We start from the raw sequence: 24,707 nt of genomic DNA on the forward strand, positions 1-24,707 counted from the left end.
ACTATGTGAAAGTGAACACTGAGCATGGATTTGCCGCACACAGACCAAGGAGCATAATCGGAGTGCAACTTGGATTCGAACCAGCACAAGCGGATCCTATTACGGCAACTCTGAGGAACGAATGGAATATTTATGTGATCATTGTTTCGACTAGTCAAAACCTTACACTGACCCCTGTTGTACAATACCAAAGCCAGAGATCACTTTCCACAGCAGGATTAATATTGTAGCTGCTTGTCGTCAAGGCTATATAAATCCTTTTTATCTTACTCTGGTCGGAACCTGCAGTGTATGACACGGGGTTTAGCGTCTCATATACATCCGTCTTTCGTTACATTATAACTGCAGGTGCTATCCCAATGTCAACGGTGAAGACCCTGTGATACATTCCAAGCTACAACCCGCCGTGACTTTGCTGGAATGTTGCTAAAAGCGGCGTAAAACCATATTCAGTCAGTCAGTTCAAGCGACAAATATATCCATCAGATGTCAATAAGCAGATACATTATATATGTATCTGCTTATATGTTTTAGCAGCCTTTGCATCATGAATGAGTGGGTCAGTTCAGTTTTACGCCGCTTTTAGCAATATTCCAGCAATATCACGGCGGGGAACACCAGAAATGGGCTTCACACATTGTACCCATGTCGGAAATCGAACCCGGGTCTTCGGCCTTACGAGCGAACGCTTTAACCACTGGGCTACCCTCACCGCCCCTGTACATAATGAGGTCAAAATGACATGTGGTTGACGTCATGAACAACGATCCACGCCGTCGCAGTACGGTGACACGTTTAGTCAGTCAAATATTACGCATAGTAATCCCCGCGGAATGATGTTAAATGTTTCCTGAGATACGGTGACACAAAAAGTAAGTCAAGTATTACGCTTTGGAATCCCCCCGAAATGATGTTAAATGTTTCCTCAGGGGATACCTGCATAATGCAGGCCATCTCACGTTGCACCTGATTGACGAGAATGGTAACACATAGGCTCATTGTCTGCGTTTCCTGGTATGTTAGTGGATCGGCAGATGAAATAATATTGATGATACACTCAGAACAACGTCATGGCAACGACGGGACTGGCAGACACCCTCACACTTCTGGTTGATAATGGTGTCATCTTGACACGTGACCAAATCTCATCCGGGATTTCCGGTCCTGTTCCTTGTTAATACACACGTTGATATATTCTTGTTTGGGGTTAATCAATGTAGCAATGTTTAAATCCCCAAAGATAACATTTCGTTTCATAAAACATGTGTTCACAAAAGAACTTGTAAAGTGCTACTATATATATATTGCTGAAGTATGTCGGTCAGCTAAATATAGAACGGCAGTGCCAAAGAATATCCAGAACATAGTCTTGACTATACTCAGAAACAAATTCCACTTTGGTGGCAAGCTAGCTGTGAATATTATAAGAATGGATCACTGAAAGTCAGTGATGACACCAGGTGTCCACGAAGGGGTAAGCATGTCCAGCCCTTCGGGAGCACCCGCTATTCATAAAATTTACCAATAATGGAACTTTTTTTTGTCTGAAGAAAACATCCAAAATTGGCATGTTCATATCATGTTTGATGTTTATCAGGGGCACTTATTAGCTTCGTTGAATGCTCCTGCTTAGGAGTCGAATGATCTCAACACAATACTAACACTTGAATATAACATTTACAACATATAACAATGCATTTATCAATTTTGGCGTACTTTGTGACTCAATTGTAGCAGAGAGAATTCCCCAGATGAAACCGAATAAACATTATTTATAAAATACAAATGTTATCATATCTTTAAAAAAACTATGATATTGAAAACGCCGTCATTTAAAGATTTCAAAGACTATTTGAAGTCAACCTAATGCTGTGTATATGTTGATTATTTGCAAAGTTTATTTACCTCACAAAACACCTGTCGTGCCATGTTTTCGTAAAAACTGCCCACAATGATCCGCACATCAGCATCCTGCAAGAAAAATAAATGTCTTTTGATTAACGTCCGGAAACCTTTTGGGGTCATTTGGTTTAATACCTGTTCTGTGTGTTTTAAAAAAAATTATCATGGGAGGTTGAAACGTTAAGGTTTTATTTCGAAAATTCAAGGTGTTTTGTTGACATTTCAAGTTAATGAGCAACCTCGGAGTACATTTATATCGTTGACAGGTTTCGTTAGTCCTTTACAGGGGTTCATTACAAACGTTCTTGGCAAGAACAGTTTACATTTCAACAAAATATCTTGAACCCCTAAAATAGTTTTGAAAATAATAATAATAAAAAAAATACAAAAATAATAAAATAAATAAATATATGAATATATGATTGAATGAACGATTAGACAAAAAACCCCAACCAAACAAACTAATAAACAAGTAAATAAATGGCCTTAAAGTTTTCCACATAAACACATACACGTCATATGTAAGTAGATGTTACAAACGAATCTGTCTGTAAATAGTACCTAATGACATAGACTCTGCGATGACATCAATGGTGTTATTAGGGATAGGTATCACAAATAATAATTCATGTTTATTATTTTCAGTAAGTTCCCAGTCGATAGCTCAAGGCTTATTGTGAGACAGCATCAATGGACCAGGACTAGGGCCATTAAGATGGACGTGGTCGTTAACCTGTTGATGGACTTTCAGATATTTTCAATTACTGTAATTCTGAGAGTACAAAATGATTTTTTCCTAATGATGATGTGTAGGAGATTATGATGAAGACAAATCAAGTGAAGTGGATGATATACAAATCAAAATTAGGCTTTGTGTCGAGAAGGAGTAAATTAGAAATGCACTCTTTTGCCTCAGGGTGCGTATATACCACAATCCATTTTTTGCCAGTTTCCTTACATGGTTAACATGTCATGGGATTTTCAATTATTTGTATATATTTTTTGAAATTTCGAGGTCCTTTCGCTATTTTGATCACATATGATAATTTTGATTACTTTTTCGAAATTCCGATTTCTTTGCTGTTATTTTCGCGTCACTTCAAGTATGTTCTATTTACTTTCATCATTTTCTTGTTACTTTGAGTATCTAGGTTCCCTGTAAATACTCGAAATTTTTATGCAATGAAAAAATAATTGAAATTACAAGAATACATTTGAGAAAATAATCGAAGTATCGATGAAATATCCCAATCAACGACATGTCAAGAAATGGGAACTAAGGAAATACTAGTTTTAAAAACGACAAAAACCCAAACAAGCAGTTGAAATTTCACTAAAAGAACACTTTATGCTACTTTTATTCTTTGATACAACGTTTCGGACCCTGTTCCGGACCCATCATCAGGAACAAAAGAAGATGAAATGTTCATCAAATAGCATATTCTAAAATGCCAATCAAGCATCTAGTGTGAATGCTACATAAAAGTGACCCCGATATGTACGTATAATCAAAATCACTGTCATGCCACGACAGGAGACAGTGAGAAAAGGACCCACACATACGTGTAGGGATTCAAACCCGTACCTTTGGCGCAACGTATGAACCAATATGCTACATTACACCCTCTTCTTAATCGTAAGACTTATATATGTAGGCATAGAAAATATGCAATGCAATTATGTTTGTCAATAAATATCTTACGTGATACCTTTTCTCATACGTGAAGGGGCGGTTGGGTAGCCAAGTGGTTAATGGGTTCGCTTATCACGCCGAAGACCCGGGTTCTATTTCCCACATGGGCACAATGTGTGAAGCCCATTTCTGGTGTCTCCCGCCGTGATATTGCTGGGATATTGCTAACACCAAGCTCACTAACTCACTTATTCGTGAAACGACGTTGGTAAATTGTACTCTTAATCATACTTACTGACATGTGGTTTGACATGTAAACACCCCCAACCACCACCCCACCCCCGCCACACACACACACACCCATTTCTTTCAAAAGAGCAATGGAAAAGTAAAAGGGAATATGTACTTGTAAGACACACTTGAATAACATGTCTTCGTCAGTTTATTCATGAACATTGCTGCTCTGTGTTCTGAACCTTCTCTAGATATATCCGTGCCCACAGGTATATCCGTGATTGTAGTGAGTGAGTTAAGTTTTACGCCGCACTCAGCAATATTCCAGCCATATGGCGGCGGTCTGTAAATAATCGAGTCTGGACAAGACAATCCTGTGATCAACAGCATGAGCATCGATCTACGCAACTGGGATACGATGACATGTGTTAATCAAGTCAGCGAGCCTGACCACCCGATCCCGTTAGTCGCCTCTTGCGAGAAGCATGGGTTACTGAAGATCAATTCTAACCCGGATCTTCACGGGCCCGTGATTATAACGCTATAGTGATATACAGAGCCACCACCACTTTACCCAAAGAGCCTTGATCTGTACTGCTGGACTTCCTGTGATAATCTCAGATCTCACAATTGTCATGTTGGCTTCTTTCAGACGAACCATCAGATCCTCTGTTGGCTGTGAAGAAACAGATTCTGTACAAAGATATTTTACAAAGACTTCAACTCACTGCTCAGTCAAGCATCATTGCATAATGTGAACTGTATACACCCACAACAGTTAGTTGCAACGTTTGTGTTGATCAATATTACGCTGTAAGATGAAACATAATCACAATGTATGTTGACAAATAAACGACGACCCACGTGTTTTGGTAACCTTCTACAAAAATCAATATTTGTATTTTCCAGCACGAAATGAACAGGGTAGGTTCATCTGATCAAATATGTCACGTGCAGTAATGGAACGGAACTAGGGTCAAACATCCTGTTTTGTCAATTCCCTGTACGGAAAATGTGAGAAACGCCTGGTTATCAATCTGCTAACAAACCTCGATACTTTTAACAAAGCTAACACACACACCAGCACCCGGTCACACATCCCCACATCCAATGCCATGCCCTAGATTGTACACTTGGTCAAGAAGCTTCCGTCTTCGTAGCAGTATAGCCTGGAGACTTCCGTACAACTGATGAAGTATAGCCGCAACTGCCATAGAGATGGACGCGGAATACTTGTCAGCCTATAATACGCATCATCTATGCATGTGCTGCTGAATCTTGTTTCCTAAAGCGTCAAGGAATAGGGAGTGGCATTTGTTCAGATATGTATGTTTTTTTAATCGCTAGATTGTCACAATGACATCTCAATGACATGAGTCAATACTGCGAGGCAATTCATGTGTAAATAAACTCACTAACACCAGTATAAGATTGAAGGATTGATTGGCAGTGTGGTGCCATACTGTATGTTGAAATATGAATATTGATTGCAGCGTTAATCGTTTGGATTTTTGCTAATGCAGAATAAAATTGTCCCACGTTCGCATTCAAATCAAACCTTTTGATTCACCCACACATGTCCAATACAACTGATATACTTCTTTAAGAGGCATTTTAGAAGTTGTATAGATGCAGGAAAACTAAGTTCTGTGGATAGTCAACTTCTTTATTGCAACGGTGTTATCTGCACCGAAATGTCCCACTCATTGCAATAAAGAAGTTGACTATCCACAGAACTTGGATTTCTTCAACTAAAATAATGTTCAAAGTGGTGCAACATCTAACTAAATTACACACATTCACACTCCACCAATAACCTTTAAATATTATAATGTTGTTAGTTTGATATTGTTTTAAATATTTAACACTGCCAAGAAATCAGTTTCCTTGCAAACAAATGTGTGAGCATATTAGTGCCAGATTCTGACAATAGATCATATACGAAGATGCTGATACATTTACGTAGAAGATACTTTCACCCACATAAATGATACCACAATCCACAAAGTAGAACGAAGGATCATTACTACTGTCTCGAGTAATAAGACATTAGTTCCGGGCCAATTTATATTACCTCTGGCTTGATGAATACTGACCGATTTCTTCTACGCTTTTGATTGGTATGTCTTTATGGAGGTAATGACTGACTGACTGAGTTTGGTTTTACGCCGCTTTTAGCAATATTCCAGCAATATCTTGGCGGGGGACACTATGGAGGTAATGCTCTATGAAATAGTATGTGTATCAGCATCCAATGTACGAGCTCGTGGGCCATATCAGTATAAACCGTCAGTACTAGGAAATTAGACTGGAATTTTAACATAGCTTAGATAAACCTAAATGATCATTTTTTTATGATTTTGAAAAGGATGAAGATATATTGTGTTACATTAATATGTTGGCATCATAGTGTTGCACCCGTCTGTTAATGGATCAATATGTATTCCAAACTGTGTTCCACAGGAGATATCGCTTGTGTGAGATCAAACGATATCTCCTAGGAGATATCGTTTTGACAGTATATTTTGTACAATGCCCTGACAATGCTATGACGTCATGTACTTGATGATGTCACAATGCTATGATGACATCGCTGCACTGCAAGTCTAATGGCAGTACCATGCTCAGAGATGTACATTTTTCATTGAAAATTAATGAAGAGTGATTTTGGATGATAAATAGAATCTCACCCTCGTGTCTTCTGATATCAAATATATCAACACTCGTTGATAAAGTAAAATATCCTCGGCAAGCCTCGGATATTTGTAACTTTAACAACTCGTGTTGATATATAGTGATATCAGAAAGATACTGATGAATTTTCTATGTATTTCAAACCATTTATATTCTATTGAGTTTAAAAGCCTAAAAACATAACGTGAGGCTGTGGCGGCCGACATGTGATCTTCTTATAACGGCCATATGGATAGACGAAAGTGTGTGATCCACGCTGGACCCTCTTATAACGGCCATATGGATAGACGAAAGTGTGTGATCCACGCTGGACCCTCTTATAACGGCCATATGGATAGACGAAAGTGTGTGATCCACGCTGGACCCTCTTATAACGGCCATATGGATAGACGAAAGTGTGTGATCCACGCTGGACCCTCTTATAACAGCCATATGGATAGACGAAAGTGTGTGATCCACGCTGGACCCTCTTATAACGGCAATATGGATAGACGAAAGTGTGTGATCCACGCTGGACCCCCTTATAACGGCAATATGGATAGACGAAAGTGTGTGATCCACGCTGGACCCTCTTATAACGGCAATATGGATAGACGAAAGTGTGTGATCCACGCTGGACCCTCTTATAACGGCCATATGGATAGACGAAAGTGTGTGATCCACGCTGGACCCTCTTATAACGGCAATATGAATAGACGAAAGTGTGTGATCCACGCTGGACCCTCTTATAACGCGGCAATATGGATAGACGAAGTGTGTGATCCACGCTGGACCCTCTTATAACGGCCATATGGATAGACGAAAGTGTGTGATCCACGCTGGACCCTCTTATAACGGCCATATGGATAGACGAAAGTGTGTGATCCACGCTGGACCCTCTTATAACGGCCATATGGATAGACGAAAGTGTGTGATCCACGCTGGACCCTCTTATAACGGCCATATGAATAGACGAAAGTGTGTGATCCACGCTGGACCCTCTTATAACGGCCATATGGATAGACGAAAGTGTGTGATCCACGCTGGACCCTCTTATAACGGCCATATGGATAGACCACGCTGGACCCTCTTATAACGGCCATATGGATAGACGAAGTGTGTGATCCACGTGTGATCCACGCTGGACCCTCTTATAACGGCAATATGGATAGACGAAAGTGTGTGATCCACGCTGGACCCTCTTATAACGGCAATATGAATAGACGAAAGTGTGTGTGATCAACGCTGGACCCTCTTATAACGGCCATATGGATAGACGAAAGTGTGTGTGATCCACGCTGGACCCTCTTATAACGGCAATATGGATAGACAGAAAGTGTGTGATCCACGCTAGACCCTCTTATAGCGGCCATATGGATAGACGAAAGTGTGTGATCCACGCTGGACCCTCTTATAACGGCCATATGGATAGACGAAAGTGTGTGATCCACGCTGGACCCTCTTATAACGGCCATATGGATAGACGAAAGTGTGTGATCCACGCTGGACCCTCTTATAACGGCCATATGGATAGACGAAAGTGTGTGATCCACGCTGGACCCTCTTATAACGGCCATATGGATAGACGAAAGTGTGTGATCCACGCTGGACCCTCTTATAACGGCCATATGAATAGACGAAAGTGTGTGATCCACGCTGGACCCTCTTATAACGGGCCATATGGATAGACGAAAGTGTGTGATCCACGCTGGACCCTCTTATAACGGCCATATGGATAGACGAAAGTGTGTGATCCACGCTGGACCCTCTTATAACGGCCATATGGATAGACGAAAGTGTGTGATCCACGCTGGACCCTCTTATAACGGCCATATGGATAGACGAAAGTGTGTGATCCACGCTGGACCCTCTTATAACGGCCATATGGATAGGCACGCATTCCCCTGCCCTTCGCGGTGTGTGATCCACGCTGGACCCTCTTATAACGGCCATATGGATAGACGAAAGTGTGTGATCCACGCTGGACCCTCTTATAACGGCCATATGGATAGACGAAAGTGTGTGATCCACGCTGACCCTCTTATAACGGCCATATGGATGGACGAAAGTGTGTGATCCACGCTGGACCCTCTTATAACGGCCATATGGATAGATGGGCAGAGAAGTGTGTGATCCACGCTGGACCCTTATAACGGCAATATGGATAGACGAAAGTGTGTGATCCACGCTGGACCCTCTTATAACGGCCATATGGATAGACGAAAGTGTGTGATCCACGCTGGACCCTCTTATAACGGCCATATGGATAGACGAGAAGTGTGTGATCCACGCTGGACCCTCTTATAACGGCCATATGGATAGACGAAAGTGTGTGATCCACGCTGGACCCTCTTATAACGGCCATATGGATAGACGAAAGTGTGTGATCCACGCTGGACCCTCTTATAACGGCCATATGGATAGACGAAAGTGTGTGATCCACGCTGGACCCTCTTATAACGGCCATATGGATAGACGAAAGTGTGTGTGATCCACGCTGGACCCTCTTATAACGGCCATATGAATAGACGAAAGTGTGTGATCCACGCTGGACCCTCTTATAACGGCAATATGGATAGACGAAAGTGTGTGATCCACGCTGGACCCTCTTATAACGGCCATATGGATAGACGAAAGTGTGTGATCCACGCTGGACCCTCTTATAACGGCCATATGGATAGACGAAAGTGTGTGATCCACGCTGGACCCTCTTATAACGGCCATATGGATAGACGAAAGTGTGTGATCCACGCTGGACCCTCTTATAACGGCAATATGGATAGACGAAAGTGTGTGATCCACGCTGGACCCTCTTATAACGGCAATATGGATGAAGACGACGAAAGTGTGATCCACGCTGGACCCTCTTATAACGGCCATATGGATAGACGAAAGTGTGTGATCCACGCTGGACCCTCTTATAACGGCAATATGGATAGACGAAAGTGTGTGATCCACGCTAGACCCTCTTATAGCGGCCATATGGATAGACGAAAGTGTGTGATCCACGCTGGACCCTCTTATAACGGCCATATGGATAGACGAAAGTGTGTGATCCACGCTGGACCCTCTTATAACGGCCATATGGATAGACGAAAGTGTGTGATCCACGCTGGACCCTCTTATAACGGCAATATGGATAGACGAAAGTGTGTGTGATCCACGCTGGACCCTCTTATAACGGCCATATGGATAGACGAAAGTGTGTGATCCACGCTGGACCTTCTTATAACGGCCATATGGATAGACGAAAGTGTGTGATCCACGCTGGACCCTCTTATAACGGCCATATGGATAGACGAAAGTGTGTGATCCACGCTGGACCCTCTTTATAACGGCCATATGAATAGACGAAAGTGTGTGATCCACGCTGGACCCTCTTATAACGGCCATATGGATAGACGAAAGTGTGTGATCCACGCTGGACCCTCTTATAACGGCAATTTGGATAGACGAAAGTGTGTGATCCACGCTGGACCCTCTTATAACGGCCATATGGATAGACGAAAGTGTGTGATCCACGCTGGACCCTCTTATAACGGCAATATGAATAGACGAAAGTGTGTGATCCACGCTGGACCCTCTTATAACGGCCATATGAATAGACGAAAGTGTGTGATCCACGCTGGACCCTCTTATAACGGCAATATGAATAGACGAAAGTGCCTATGTTTCTTCAAATAACAAAATTGACTTAGTTTTAAGATTATTCAAAATTCGTGAATGAAGTTGTTCAAACCATTATCACGTCTCCGAGCTATTGTTGTTGTGTCTGTCCCTGAACCAGGAAGTCCCCAGGTATTCTGCACGTGCATTTCGTGCAAATAAAAAGGAAGCAACCACAGATCATTAAGCAAAATTTAACCCAAATCAAACATCAACCATACCATGGCAATCAATCAAGTCGGAGAAATCCCACACATCTGTTAATTCGTATAATTTCTCCATTACGGAAATTAGGTTGAAGAAGGGAAACGTGAACATAAATGGTGGAGAATCAGTGAAACTATATAGAGCCGTTATCTAATTGATATGGAGCGCTGATTAACAATTCTGCAGGATTATTCAATTAAGTTGTTTTTTTGCTTTTTATTATATATAATCTATTTAAGAACCTTTAGTTGGATAATTTGAAACGTTCTAAAATGTGTTGTAAAAGTTTAGAAAGACCGAAAAAAAACCATCAGCATGCTCACCCAAATAAAATTGCGGTACATGAAAAATAACATCTTTTTGAAATATAAAAGGTTGCATTAACTATATCAACGGCGACTCGTATCTTAACGAAACAATGTCAGAGTCAGTGAATACACAATGCTTATTGGAAAGTGACCAAGACTTTTTCACTAAAGTATAGATTCTTGTACCATGAACCACTTTCTTAAAGGCATTGTGTATTCAAAGCTTCGGTTTTGGGAGCTGCGCCAGTTTACACTTGTCAGAGGGAGTCCGTCATCTAGACTATCAGTTGTCAGTTTACCATTTTTGTGTAAACCGCGGTGGATGATAAGTCTAGATCGCTGACTTTGTGTGTTGACGATTAGGTGCCTTTCTCAGCCAGAGTGGATGTGAAAATATCGTCTATGTCTATGATACTATTTCAAAATGTGGCACTATTACGATCCAATGGAAAATACTTTCATTAAACGTTTAGCATTTAACTCATTTTCGAAATGATGGAGGTCACTCGAAGTCACTGACCACTGAGAAGAGTTCAAAGGACTGGTGCAGCGTGGCGATGTTTGACCAGCCGAACTGTTTGAAGATCTCCACCCGAGCCGGGTTGACATCCACATCCGGGGAATTAGAACGGACGAAACGTGGAAACCTCTTCTTATCGGACAGGGATGGGGAAACAGACACGTACGACATCTGGAAGGAAGGGGTAGTGTTAATAATAACTGAATATACATCTACTAATACAGAAACCTGTTATTACGGAAACTTTCTCCACCTTGACAGATTTCCTTGGGCTCTGTTTGGATTAACGACGTTCCGCTGCTTATGTGGGGCGGTGGGGTAGTCTAGTGGTTAAAGCATTCGCTCGTCACGCCGAAGACCCGGGTTCGATTCCCCACATGGGTACAATGTGTGAAGCCCATTTCTGGTGTCCCCCTTCGTGATATTGCTGGAATTTTGCTAAAAGCGGCGTAAAACCATACTCACTCACTCCACTGCATATGAAATTACAAAGGTCTATGGCTTTGTATGGACGAGTTAAAATACAAATGATTCATTGATGCCCCGCAGTTACACTTATAACCTCAATAAATATGTGATAAAAGTAGCACTGGTTTTCCTTTCCATTGCCAATTATTCGTAACCAAACACAAATTCCTTTTAGACGTATTGGTGTCTACTGAGAAGTCGTCCATAAATTTATATCGAACAATCATAAGGTGTACTTGAACAATCCTACAGAACCTTTACATTTAGGGCATGTTGAACTTCATCATGTTGTTGCGCAACAAAGGCCTGTATTTATCGCACATTGAATGAACAAGGAGTGTAATATGTAACGCCTGCATTAGACTATTGCAATACTATATGCTTCTTTGGTAACGCTCACTCAGCAATATTCCAGCTAGATGAGGCGATCTGTAAATAATCGAGATTGGGCCAGACAATCCAGTGATTGGCATCATGAGCAGCTATCTACGCATCTCGGATACGATGACATGTGCCAAGCAGGTTGTTGACTGACTGACTGAGTTTGGTTTTACGCCGCTTTTAGCAATATTCCAGCAACATCACGGCGGGGGACACCAGAAATGGGCTTCACACATTGTACCCATTTGGGGATTCGAACCCGGGTCTTCGGCGTGACGAGCGAACGCTTTAACCATTAGGTTACCCCACCGCCCAGATTGTTGATGGTTACACACAATCCTATTGCAATACTGATGTCGTAGTGACGCAACTATTTAACATATCCTATTCAGTAGTTAAACACCCAAAACGTCACCTGAAGCCCATTTCTGGTGTCCTCTCCGATATATGTAAGGCTAATGGCGGAGGGTTAAAGTAGTGAAGGAGTGGTAAACAACTTAATCTTCACCGTGTGTATTATCTATTCCGGAATCATACCATATCTCTGTTCTACAGCACTAGAGTAATCACGGAAATAGAAATACAATGGCTTTTAGCGTTCATTTCGCAGTTTTGAACACAACTAAAGTTTCATTGTTAAATATTCTGTGACTATCGTTTTTTCCAACTTTTGTTTTTAACGCTTTTTGTAAAATCATCCGAAATAGATGAGCTTCCAGGCTAGCTATTCTCGAAACGTTCGTAGTCCTACGAACTTCTTAAACCCATTCTTAACACATTGGCTACGATCAAAGTTAAGAATTCTTAGGGCTACGAACGTTTCGAGAACAAGGGCCCAGGAGAACAAATCGTGTCATTTTTACCCCTTGAAATTTCATCAAAGTCAAAATGTACGTTTCTGATGCAAGCTATAGTATGCAAATGAGATGTACTCTCCATAGGTTCGTGTACAAACTATACCTTATGAAAAACGTCATATACCATTCATCCTTTATTTTGTGATCCTAATTGATGTACAGAATAATTGATTTAGGTACATTTTGCATTCCTGTGCTCTTGTTGAACGTTTACAATTTTTACGAGTTCATTCATAGCTTTGATTGTCAATTGCACAATCGCTATGGCAACGCACGTGCAAATGCATCTTCCCCTCTAAACAGTGCAGCAGGCAGGTGATAACACCCATTGTTGTTTGTGACTTAAGTTATAATATGTTTGTACATTTCTTGATAATAGGCATTTTTTGGTTATTTTTACCTGTAAAATGGTATTTTGGATGATGATTAGAGGACCTTTAAAGGCCTAGTTAAGAAAAAAAACATATTTCTTAAAACTACCTATTTTTATGAAGTAATAAACCAATAAACGCTCCAAACCATTTTATTTCTATTACCCAGAGTACTTTAGTCGTGGAACTTATACGGTGTCTCGAGGTGATGTTGTATATCTGAGGCTTTATCAGATCCAGTTCCACCTTCTTTGCTAACGTCGAAAGCCGATAATGGTACATCTAAGAACCACCTACCTGTACTAGGTTCCACAGATGTGAGGACTGCCCCGTGGCCTCGCTCACCCCAGAACAACCATCCCCAAGGATCAGGATCTTTGTGGGTGGGGAGTACAGGTGCTGGTACATGATGTCCACCCCCAGGCCGGGGTTACACTGGAAGAAGGACGTGAATGATCAGAGAAATGTTCATAAATTTGCAGGGGCGGATACAGCTTTTGGAGAAAGGGGGGTGCACACTATTGAGAAAAGGAGGGGTACACACTTCATTTTCACCCGAGTTTCAATGGTCATGTAACAAACTTTCAGCACAAAGGGGGTTGGGGGTGGGCGCACCCCTGCACACACACCCAAACCCCTTCTGGATCCGCCTATGATTTGTTACCACTTGTGTATGTAAACTTGAAATATATCTACAAAAATGTCTTAATTTAATGGCTTACAATTATCTAAAATTAAAGCGTCAAGACCACAAATACCCCGAGTGATGCAGCTGTTATGGGTATATCTTGCCCACAGGTTTAAGTCAGCCATCGTAAAACAATTGAAACAACTTCATGATAGATAGAAAAAGGTTCTTGAGTTGGGGCTAGCTTGTGTCACATCAGTTTCATCGACTCGTAGAGATAAGATGAAAACCATGTGTACAAGAGAGGTATTCTCAGCTCAGAAATTACAAATAACAGTCATGAGATAACGGTGATGCGAGTTACATGTTCATCCAGCCTAAAAGTGAATAATTATAATCAATATTTGTTTGCGACCACTTGTAATATAACAAATAAATAAATAACAATAATGGCTGTTTATAGAGCGCCTGTTTCCAAGCACTGTGCATCTCAAGGTGCTAACACATTGTTACCCCGGATAACCCAAGCTGCCTGTGAGGCGCTAGAAGGTTAACAGTCACATGACCTATCCCACCGGGTACCCATTTTCTGCTGGTTGAACAGAGGCAATTCATGAACAAACTCACTTGCCTAAAGTGAGACCATATTTGTCACGCGTACTTCAACTTTACTGGTACATCACAGTAGATAGACACATACGCGTGCTGGTGCGTTCCCACAAAGATGTCTAATGTCTGGTACGTGCATCACTTCAGGGTGTTCCCCCCACATCGGGCTGACATGACGTGATATAACAGGAATATTGACAAGTGTTTAAATTGGCATTAAACCAAACTCCCTATCTCAACCCAACTGTAAATGATCAAGCCTTTTGCCAGTCTAAACGATGGCTGACAACACGCTGACACACAAGCCCTTAATTAACATTGTCTGTCCACCCAATTTTCATTCCAATAGTGGGGCTGTGGGGTAGCCATTTGGTTAAAGTGTTCGCTCGTCACGCCAAAGACCCGGGTTCGATTCCCACATGAGTTCAATGAGTGAAGCCTGTTTTGGTGTCCCCCGCCCTGATCTTGCTGGAATACTCACTCATCCCTTATAGAAAACAACAGGTAAATTCTCAGCCAAATTCCCTGTTATTCAACGCCGCACTCAACAATATTCAAGCTGCATCAGTCTGTAAACATTGACTGAATAACGAGATGAGCATCAATCTTGTCAGTTGGAACACGATGACATGTGTCAACCAAATCAGCGAGTCCGACCATCCAATTTCGTTAGTCGCCTCTTACGACCAACAAGGGTTGCTGAAGATCAGTCCAATCTTCAGAAAGTAACCGCTGCGGCAATCAATATTACATACATGCAAACTAATTCTGCACTAAATACAGAAACTCGGTATTAACACCTGGTGGAAATACCCGCCCAACATGCTACCGTTGTCTGAGATAATATGACTCCTCCATATGGCAAAGTACAGATCAAATCCTCAGTTACATTTCTTCTATGCTTAGTTCAGCTGAGATAGCACACGTGGCAACTTCTCCCATTACCTGTTAGTTAAACATTATTTATACAGCAATGATAAATCAATCAACGTATTATCGGCTAAACGTTTGGATACCCTTTGTCAAAACATGTAACTGCACTTTGTACACACTGATTAGCGTATTCCGTCAAATTGCATATATTAACATTTTTCTTTGACAGATTCATTTTCTAAGATAATCAATGAATGAGGTATCTATAACCGTTCGATCATCTATTTTTGCATCGCCACTGATCATTCTTTGATCATTTCAAAGTGCAAATAAAATAAATATTTTCACCACTTCCAACTTCACCCATGAATAGTCAGAGAGGTCCTGAAGCATCGCCACCCGTGAAACTTCAGAAGAGGTCTTCAGCAACGTCACCCGTGAAGAGTCAGAACGGGTCTTTAGCAACGTCACCCGTGAAGAGTCGGAATGGGTCTTCACCAACGTCACCCGTGAAGAGTCAGAATAGGTCTTCACCAACGTCACCCGTGAAGAGTCAGAATGGGTCTTCAGCAGCGTCACCCGTGAAGAGTCAGAATGGGTCTTTAGCAACGTCACCCGTGAAGAGTCAGAATAGGTCTTCACCAACGTCACCCGTGAAGAGTCAGAATGGGTCTTCACCAACGTCTTCTGAAAGAAGCAGCGTCACCCGTGAAGAGTCAGAATGGGTCTTCAGCAACGTCACCCGTGAAGAGTCAGAACGGGTCTTCGTGAAGAGTTGGAATGGGTCTTCAACGTCACCCGTGAAGAGTCAGACCCGAAGAGTCGGGTCTTTAGCAACGTCACCCGTGAAGAGTCTGAACGGGTCAACGTCACCCGTGAAGAGTCTGAATGGGTCTTGACGTCACCCGTGAAGAGTCTGAATGGGTCTTCAGCGTCACCCGTGAAGAGTCTGAATGGGTCTTCAGCAGCGTCACCCGTGAAGAGTCAGAACGGGTCTTCACCAACGTCACCCGTGAAGAGTCAGAACGGGTCTTCAGCAACGTCACCCGTGAAGAGTCAGAACGGGTCTTCAGCAACGTCACCCGTGAAGAGTCTGAATAGGTCTTCACCAACGTCACTTATGAAGAGTCGGAACGGGTCTTCACCAACGTCACCCGTGAAGAGTCTGAATAGGTCTTCACCAACGTCACTTATGAAGAGTCAGAACGGGTCTTCAGCAACGTCACCCGTGAAGAGTCTGAATAGGTCTTCACCAACGTCACTTATGAAGAGTCGGAATGGGTCTTCAGAAACGTCACCCGTGAAGAGTCTGAATAGGTCTTCACCAACGTCACTTATGAAGAGTCGGAATGGGTCTTCAGAAACGTTACCCATGAAGAGTCAGAACGGGTCTTTAGCAACGTCACCCGTGAAGAGTGAGAATGGGTCTTTCATCGATAGTTTTAAAGATATAAAGATATCCTTTCATGCGGAAATTGCTTTGAATGCTTTCTTTAGCGTGTCACTTACATTTTCAATATTGAAATTCTGTCGAAATCAATGGACCTGGCCGTCATGGTGTCGATATCGGTAACACTGACGCTGGTTGTAACTCGATTGCTGTCAGTAGCACAGCAAATATTAAACTGGTTCATGAAAGTAATATAAGAGAACCACGGGAATGGCGCCATAACTTAGTGTAGGTTTACCAAACTGGACCGCCATGCTGTGACAAGACCGCCATGTTGGGCGACAGCATGTACAGAATCCCTTCATGCAGGCATCCGAAACAGCACGCCAGACAGTGCGAACACACGGAAGACCAGTACTGATACAGTACGCCGACGTCTTAACAGTGGGAACATCCATTGCCGTAGACCTTACCATGGACCTATCCTCACCCCTCGTCATCTGCGTGAACGTCTAGAGTTTGGCCTACAACACCAAAATCGGCGATACAAGCAATGGAGAACTGTTCTGTTCACGGAGAGTCGGTACTGCGTTACAACTGCAGATGGCAGAACAAGAATACAGCGACGACGTGGGGGGGTTTCTCAGACCAATGTGTTATGGAAAGAGACTCATGGGAAGGTGCAAGCATCATGGTATGGGCCGGAATAGGCTCGAACCAGAGAGTGGGTCCTGTGGTGTTCCAGAACCTTGGTCCAGGGAGAGGAGACGGATCACAGCGATGCGCTACATCGACCAAACTCTCAGACCCCACGTCATACCACATTTCTCACATCACCGGAACAACATTTTCCAACATGATAACGCCCGGGCCCATACTGCCAGAGCTACACGGGACTTCCTACAACATTAACAGTGGCCAGCCCTTAGTCCTGATTTAAACCCAGTTGAACATCCTGTTTGGATGAAATTAAGAGGAGACTGAATAATGTTATACCAAGGCCGAACACAGCCGATTTATTGCGCCAGGCCTTTCTCAGAGCGTGGTTCAAGGTGCCAATGGCCTTCATCAATCAATTGGTGCACTCCATGCATAGACGCTGTACTGCAGTTATTGCCACTCGTGGTGGTCACACTAGTTACTGAAGTCAAGAGTCTGAATGGACTGCAAACGTTCACGTAATGTCTTGGAAATGTGCTGAGTTATTCATTGATATGTTAAGATATTGTACACAAAAATGTTTTTGATCCGCCTTGTATGTCCATTTCTGTAATGATTTGATTACAGTGCCTATCTAAGTTTGAATTCGTACTGACGTTTTTATGCTTTTGAGTATATTTGCTCTACGCTCTAGACCATCCAACAATACACAAACGTTTAGTTTGTGAATTGTTTTTTTCATTAAGTTTTCCCCTATATTCTAAAAACTATACATGCAAAATCGGGTTTCACTTCGTGGTCAATAGTCTGCAAGATCAAACGGGTATTTTTTCGGAAGCGAGATTTAAAAAACTAATTAAAAAGAGCAATGTCAATGTCGCTGCGCTTCCTCTGTGGCGGAGCTAAGTGTTTTTTGATATTTCAGTAAACAATCACATAACTCTTCTCTGAGATTCAGATAATAATCTTCGTCTTCTGCAGTGAGTAAAGCGAACATAATGGCTTTCTGTTTGCCGAACTCTTGCAAATTAACGTCCGTGACGAAATGACAATGTTATTTCAACGGACTCGGGAGCGACTGGGACGAAAGTGTTCAATAAAGGTCAATAGGTCAGACTTAACGATGGCGTTTCATTGTGGTATCGCAACAGATTTGTTGATGATGTTTTGAAGAAGCCGAGAAAAATTTGGGTTGACTAAGTACACGATCATATTTGTGCTTTGAGTACAAATGTCCAATACACACTGTCGTTTGACGGTTGACAATCTAACATTGGGCATGAATGTTTAGTGTTATGCCGTTCAGTCGACATAAAATTCATGATCGGTACATACATGTTTGGAAACAGAAGCTGATTGAATGTATCAAAACATTTCAGCCCGAAACTAAATTCAAAGTATTTATTTTACGTTTTCACTTTTGTGGTTAACCCTGATTGGCTTTAAATAATGGGACGCAACTATGGTAACTATATGAGGTGTGGAAGGTGACCATGGTAAATATATGAGGAGTGGAAGGTGACCATGGTAACCACATGGCGAGTGGAAGATGACAGTGGTAACTATATGAGGTGTGGAAGGTGACCACGGTATATATATATATATATATATGAGGAGTGGAAGGTGACCATGGTAAATACATGAGTGGAAGGTGCCCATGGTAACCACATGGCGAGTGGAAGATGACAGTGGTAAATATATGAGGAGTGGAAGGTGACAGTGGTAAATATATGAGGAGCGGAAGGTGACCATGATAAATACATGAATGGAAGGTGACCATGGTAACCACATGGCGAGACGAAGGTGACAGTGGTAAATATATGAGGAGAGGAGGGTGACCATGGTAAATATATGAGGAGCGGAAGGTGACCATGGTAAATATATGAGGAGCGGAAGGTGGCCATGGTAAATATATGAGGAGTGGAAGGTGACCATGGTAAATATACGAGAAGTTGAAGGTGATCATAGTAAATATATGAGGAGTGGAAGGTGACCATGGTAAATATATGAGGAGTGGAAGGTGATCATGGTAAATATATGATGAGCGGAAGGTGACTAAGGTAAATATATGAGGAGTGGAAGGTGACCACAGTATATACATGAGGAGTGGAAGGTGACCATGGTAAATATATGAGAAGTGGAAGTTTACAGTGGTAAATATATGATGAGTGGAAGGTGACCATGGTAAATATATGAAAGCGGAAGGTAAATATATGAGGAGTGGAAGGTGACCACGGTTTATATATGAGGAGTGGAAGGTGACCACGGTATATATATGAGGAGTGGAAGGTGATCATGGTAAATATGTGTGGCGTGTAAGGTGACCACGGTTTATATATGAGGAGTGGAAGGTGACCACGGTATGCATATGAGGAGAGGAAGGTGACCACTGTATATATGAGGAGTGGAAGGTGACCACGGTTTATATATGAGGAGCAGAAGGTGACCACGGTATATTTATGAGGAGTGGAAGGTGACCATGGTAAATATATGAGGAGTGGAAGGTGACCGTGGTAAATATATGAGGTGTGGAAGGTGACCAAGGTAAATGCATGATGAGTGGAAGGTGACAGTGGTACGAGAAGTTGAAGGTGATCATGGTAAATATATGAGGGTGTGGAAGGTGACCATGAGTAAATATATAGCAGAGGAGGTGATCATGGTAAATATATGAAGTGAAAGGTGACTAACGGTAATATATGAGGTGTGGAAGGTGACCATGGTAAATATGTGTGGCGTGGAAGGTGACCACAGTAAAAATATGATGAGGCGGAAGGTGACCATGATAAATGCATGAGTGGAAGGTGACCATGGTAACCACATGGCGAGTGGAAGGTGACCACAGTAAATATATGATGTGGAGGGTGACCACGGTATATATATGGGTATAAGGTGACTATGATAAATACATGAGTGGAAGGTGACCATGCTAAATATATGAGAAGTGGAAGGTGACCATGGTAAATATATGAGGAGTGGAAGGTGACCATGGTAAATATATGAGGAGTGGAAGGTGACCATGGTAAATATATGAGGAGTGGAAGGTGACCATGGTAAATATATGAGGAGTGGAAGGTGACAGTGGTAAATATATGATGAGTGGAAGGTGATCATGGTAAATATATGAGGAGCAGAAGGTGACTAAGGTAAATATATGGAGGTGTGGAGGTGACCACAGTATATATATGAGAGTGAAAGTGGATAGGTGATGGTGGAAAATCTATGAGAAGTGGAAGTGGATACAGTGGTAAATATATGATGAGTGGAAGGTGACCATGGTAAATAAGAAAGTGACCACGGGTATATATATCTGAGGAGTGGAAGGTGACCACGGTAAATATATGAGGAGTGGAAGGTGACCATGGTAAATATATGAGGAGTGGAAGGTGACCACGGTATATATATGAGGAGCGGAAGGTGACCATGGTAAATATATGAGGAGTGGAAGGTGACAGTGGTAAATATATGAGGAGTGGAAGGTGATCATGGTAAATATGTGAGGCGTGGAAGGTGACCACAGTATATATGGAGTGGAAGGTGACCAAGGTAAATATATGAGGGTGACCACGGTAAATATATGAGGAGTGGAAGGTGACCACGGTTTATATATACGGAGTGGAAGGTGACCACGGTATATATATGAGGAGCGGAAGGTGATCATGGTAAATATGTGTGGCGTGTAAGGTGACCACGGTTTAAATATGAGGGAGTGGAAGGTGACCACGGTATACATATGAGGAGAGGAAGGTGACCACTGTATATATATGAGGGTGGAAGGTGACCACGGTTTATATATGAGGAGCAGAAGGTGACCACGGTATATTTATGAGGAGTGGAAGGTGACCATGGTAAATATATGAGAAGTGGAAGGTGACCGTGGTAAATATATGAGGAGTGGAAGGTGACCATGGTAAATATATGAGGAGTGGAAGGTGACCAAGGTAAATATATGAGGAGTGGAAGGTGATCATGGTAAATATGTGCGGCGTGGAAGGTGACCACGGTTTATATATGAGGAGCGGAAGGTGACCACAGTATTCATATGACGAGAGGAAGGTGACCACTGTATATATATGAGGAGTGGAAGGTGACCACGGTTTATATATGAGGAGTGGAAGGTGACCACGGTATATATATGAGGAGTGGAAGGTGACCATGGTAAATATATGAGGAGAGGAAGGTGACCACGGTATATTTATGAGGAGTGGAAGGTGACCATGGTAAATATATGAGGAGTGGAAGGTGACCATGGTAAATATATGAGGAGCGGAAGGTGACAGTGGTAAATATATGAGGAGTTGAAGGTGATCATTGTAAATATGTGAGGCGTGGAAGGTGACCATGGTATATATATGATGAGTGGAAGGTGACCATGGTAAATATACGAGGAGTAGAAGGTGACCACGGTAACCACATGTCGAAGGTGAGGGGAGAATGGTACAATAACAATGGGAAGTGACAATAGCACATTCAGGGCAATCTTCATGTGGCAATTGTGCCCAGATACCCATGGGGCACAATGACCTGCTTGGAGTTGGTCCTGTGAACGGTCCTAGTGACAGTATCTAAACGGATATGGACAGGTGGGGTGGCGGGAGGGGTGTGTCTTTGTAACCACAATACGAAGGGCAGGCGGCTATGTAACCCACATGGCGAGTGGAAGGTGCCCTGAACTGCCATGTAAAGCATTTTTAAGTGATGTGTTACTCTTTTTTTCCATTTTTCCATTGGTACATGGACGCTAGTCATGTATAAATACATGTTGTAGATTTCAGAAAGCAGAAGGTTGCAAATCGACCAGAATTTGAAAAATATGATCGATTCTTGAACTGATCATAGCAGAATATTATGTCAGTTCATGATATATTTTAACCTTCTGTTGTAAAAACTGAAAGGTTGGTATCTCTTTATCCTATTCCATTTTACACGCTTTGATTTTTTATTGATTTTGTTTCAGGTAAGGCCCTGTAAAATATTTGACTTCCGTGTTTTTTGTCTGGTCAAAAAGTTTAACATATACTCATGCCAATACTGGTTGTCACCCTTTAATTTTGTTAATTGGAGAGGGTGTGGGGTGGGGTTGTGAGGTGTGTGTGGGGTTGGGGTGGGGAGGGGGTGACAACCATTATTGGCATGAGTATATATGGTTGCAGAGGGTTTTGTTTTTACTGATGATGGTTTCTAAGGTGATATCACTTCTTTGAGGGAATGCTTTTTCATTGACTCCTGAATATTCTAGAAAGTTTGTTTTAATATTGTATTTATTTTCAAAGAATTAATGAGACATGAATTTGCCAGAGCCATTCAAAAGATCATTTATAAATATAACACCTTTTGCATTCCAGGTTTGATCGAACACAGTTTTCCTTTCGATTAAGATGTTTGGGTTAAACCAGATGAATTGAGAGGTGAGATGTTGTGAATCAGCTGCCCCATGTCTATATAATAAGTCCCATCAACCATTTAGAAGATCACAGTAGAAATTGTTGTGAAAAAATGGAATGATAACATTTCTTAGATTTGGTCGATTATATTGAAAAATAGTGGCAGGATCCAGTTTAGGTAGATTTTCAGAAAAAAAGATTACACTATTTGGTGTGGGTATTATAAAATCGTCTTATGACAGAAATGTTTTGAGCTTGAATTTTTTCTTATATATAAGGTCCATTAAGACCACCATCTTAAACAGTTCATATCGGGTTTGTTTCCCCATATAAATCGAAAACATTTACCTTGAAAGTCCTAAATCAATTTGTCCGGAGGATTAGGTATAAAGGCAAACAAATGGTTTGATTTTGGAAGGACAAGAGATTTCAACACGGTGGTTTTGCCCAAAGGGGTTACGCATCGAGCTGACCATATTGACATGAGGTTTTCACAATGTGTTAACTTATCTTTGTATCTTATCAATCATATCTTCAATATCCAAGTCAAATTTTATTCCTAGTAGTTCAAAATTACTTTGTTCCCAGTTTAGATTCCATTTCGGACACCGTTTCATTCTTGAATGCTTCTTCGAACCAATCCAAATAATTCTTGTTTTGTCAATGTTGACTTGAAAGTTGGAAGCACTGCTTGTAGACAGTGTTCTGTTACATCTAGAGCACAGGTAGTATCATCAGCGAACTAATTTAGTATATATTGAAAAGCTTGGTTGACAGAATCCTAAATTACGAACGCAAGTATCCACATCTACTAAGACGTCTTAATTACCGACAGTATTTACCAGAATGAGTGAGTGAGTGACTTTAGTTTTACGCCGCACTCAGCAATATTCCACTTAGGAGGCGGCGGTCTGTAAATAATCGAGTCTGGACCAGACAATCCAGTGATCAACAGCATGAGCATCGATCTGCGCAATTGGGAACCGATGACATGTGTCAACCAAGTCAGCTAGCCTGACCACCCGATCCGCCTCTTACGACAAGCATGGGTTACTGAAGATCAATATTCTAACCCGGACCTTCACGGGTCTTTACCAGAATGAACACGATATCATATAGGAACAAATGAATCTCAAATAAAGTCGATTTAGCAAGACAGAGTTGGCTGTAACAAGAAACAAGACGTTGACTAAGGTTTTGTTGATCTATAATTTAGCTCTTATCCTGTATTATATTTGATCAATTGGGGAAAAGTTCTACCAATAATAGTGACCATTATTATGAACAATGGGTCATGTTCAAAAGACATTAAGGTGTTGTTTATAGCAGCATCGTGTACATCTATGTCTTTTAAAAAAACGAGGCTTTGCGAAAGATCACTTTTGAAACAACGTCGCTGATTGCACAACAAAATCTGAATCAACCAATCACGAATCCTGAACACTCGCATCATGAAAGGGAAGTATTAGAACGTGGGTAGATATGACCTTAGTAACCACTGTGGGAAGACAATGCAGACAGGCATGCATTTAAACATGTTTATTTTATTATCTAAAAAGTTGTTTGCAAAAGGCTATGAGTCAACATGAACGTTCAGAGCAATGTAAACACAGGCTACCCAAATACTTTGCTGCTCATCCGCTCAGTGTGTATCTATCATAGCCTGGAGACAAAAGCAGATTATTAAACAGCTTTCGTCTTCGTGTAAGTAGATATATACAGAAGCAAAGGTTATAGTGACACGCAAACAACAAACAGTTTCAGAGTTAGACCTTTACTGCAGCAAATGACATTTTATTACATGGAAAGACAAAAGTGTCAAGGTAACGATGTTAACGATCAAGAGTTAATAAGAGCAGCTCATGCATATGCAAATAACCACAACACAAGAGGGGATTTACAAGCAAGTTCACACCGTCAGCAGCGAGTGTGTCAACCTTGTG

The 24,707-nt window shown here is 41.7% G+C and overlaps 1 protein-coding gene across 1 annotated transcript in view; it reads right to left on the minus strand.

The window, feature by feature from the left end:
• Window positions 1–24,707, minus strand: part of LOC124268342 (gamma-aminobutyric acid type B receptor subunit 1-like) — a gene marked incomplete at its 3' end in the record, with an annotated part of 55,527 nt that overhangs the window by 27,200 nt on the left and 3,620 nt on the right. The window contains exons 2-5 of the mRNA XM_046703317.1: window positions 13,518–13,655; window positions 11,144–11,314; window positions 4,344–4,445; window positions 1,906–1,971 (exon numbers count right to left, since the gene is read on the minus strand). Of these exons, the coding sequence (XP_046559273.1) occupies window positions 1,906–1,971; window positions 4,344–4,445; window positions 11,144–11,314; window positions 13,518–13,655 (477 nt within the window). The remainder of the gene's footprint in view (window positions 1–1,905; window positions 1,972–4,343; window positions 4,446–11,143; window positions 11,315–13,517; window positions 13,656–24,707) is intronic.

Source organism: Haliotis rubra, unplaced genomic scaffold, assembly GCF_003918875.1.
Source record: "Haliotis rubra isolate DU_JTF1 unplaced genomic scaffold, ASM391887v1 Scf1371, whole genome shotgun sequence".
NCBI lineage: Eukaryota > Metazoa > Mollusca > Gastropoda > Lepetellida > Haliotidae > Haliotis > Haliotis rubra.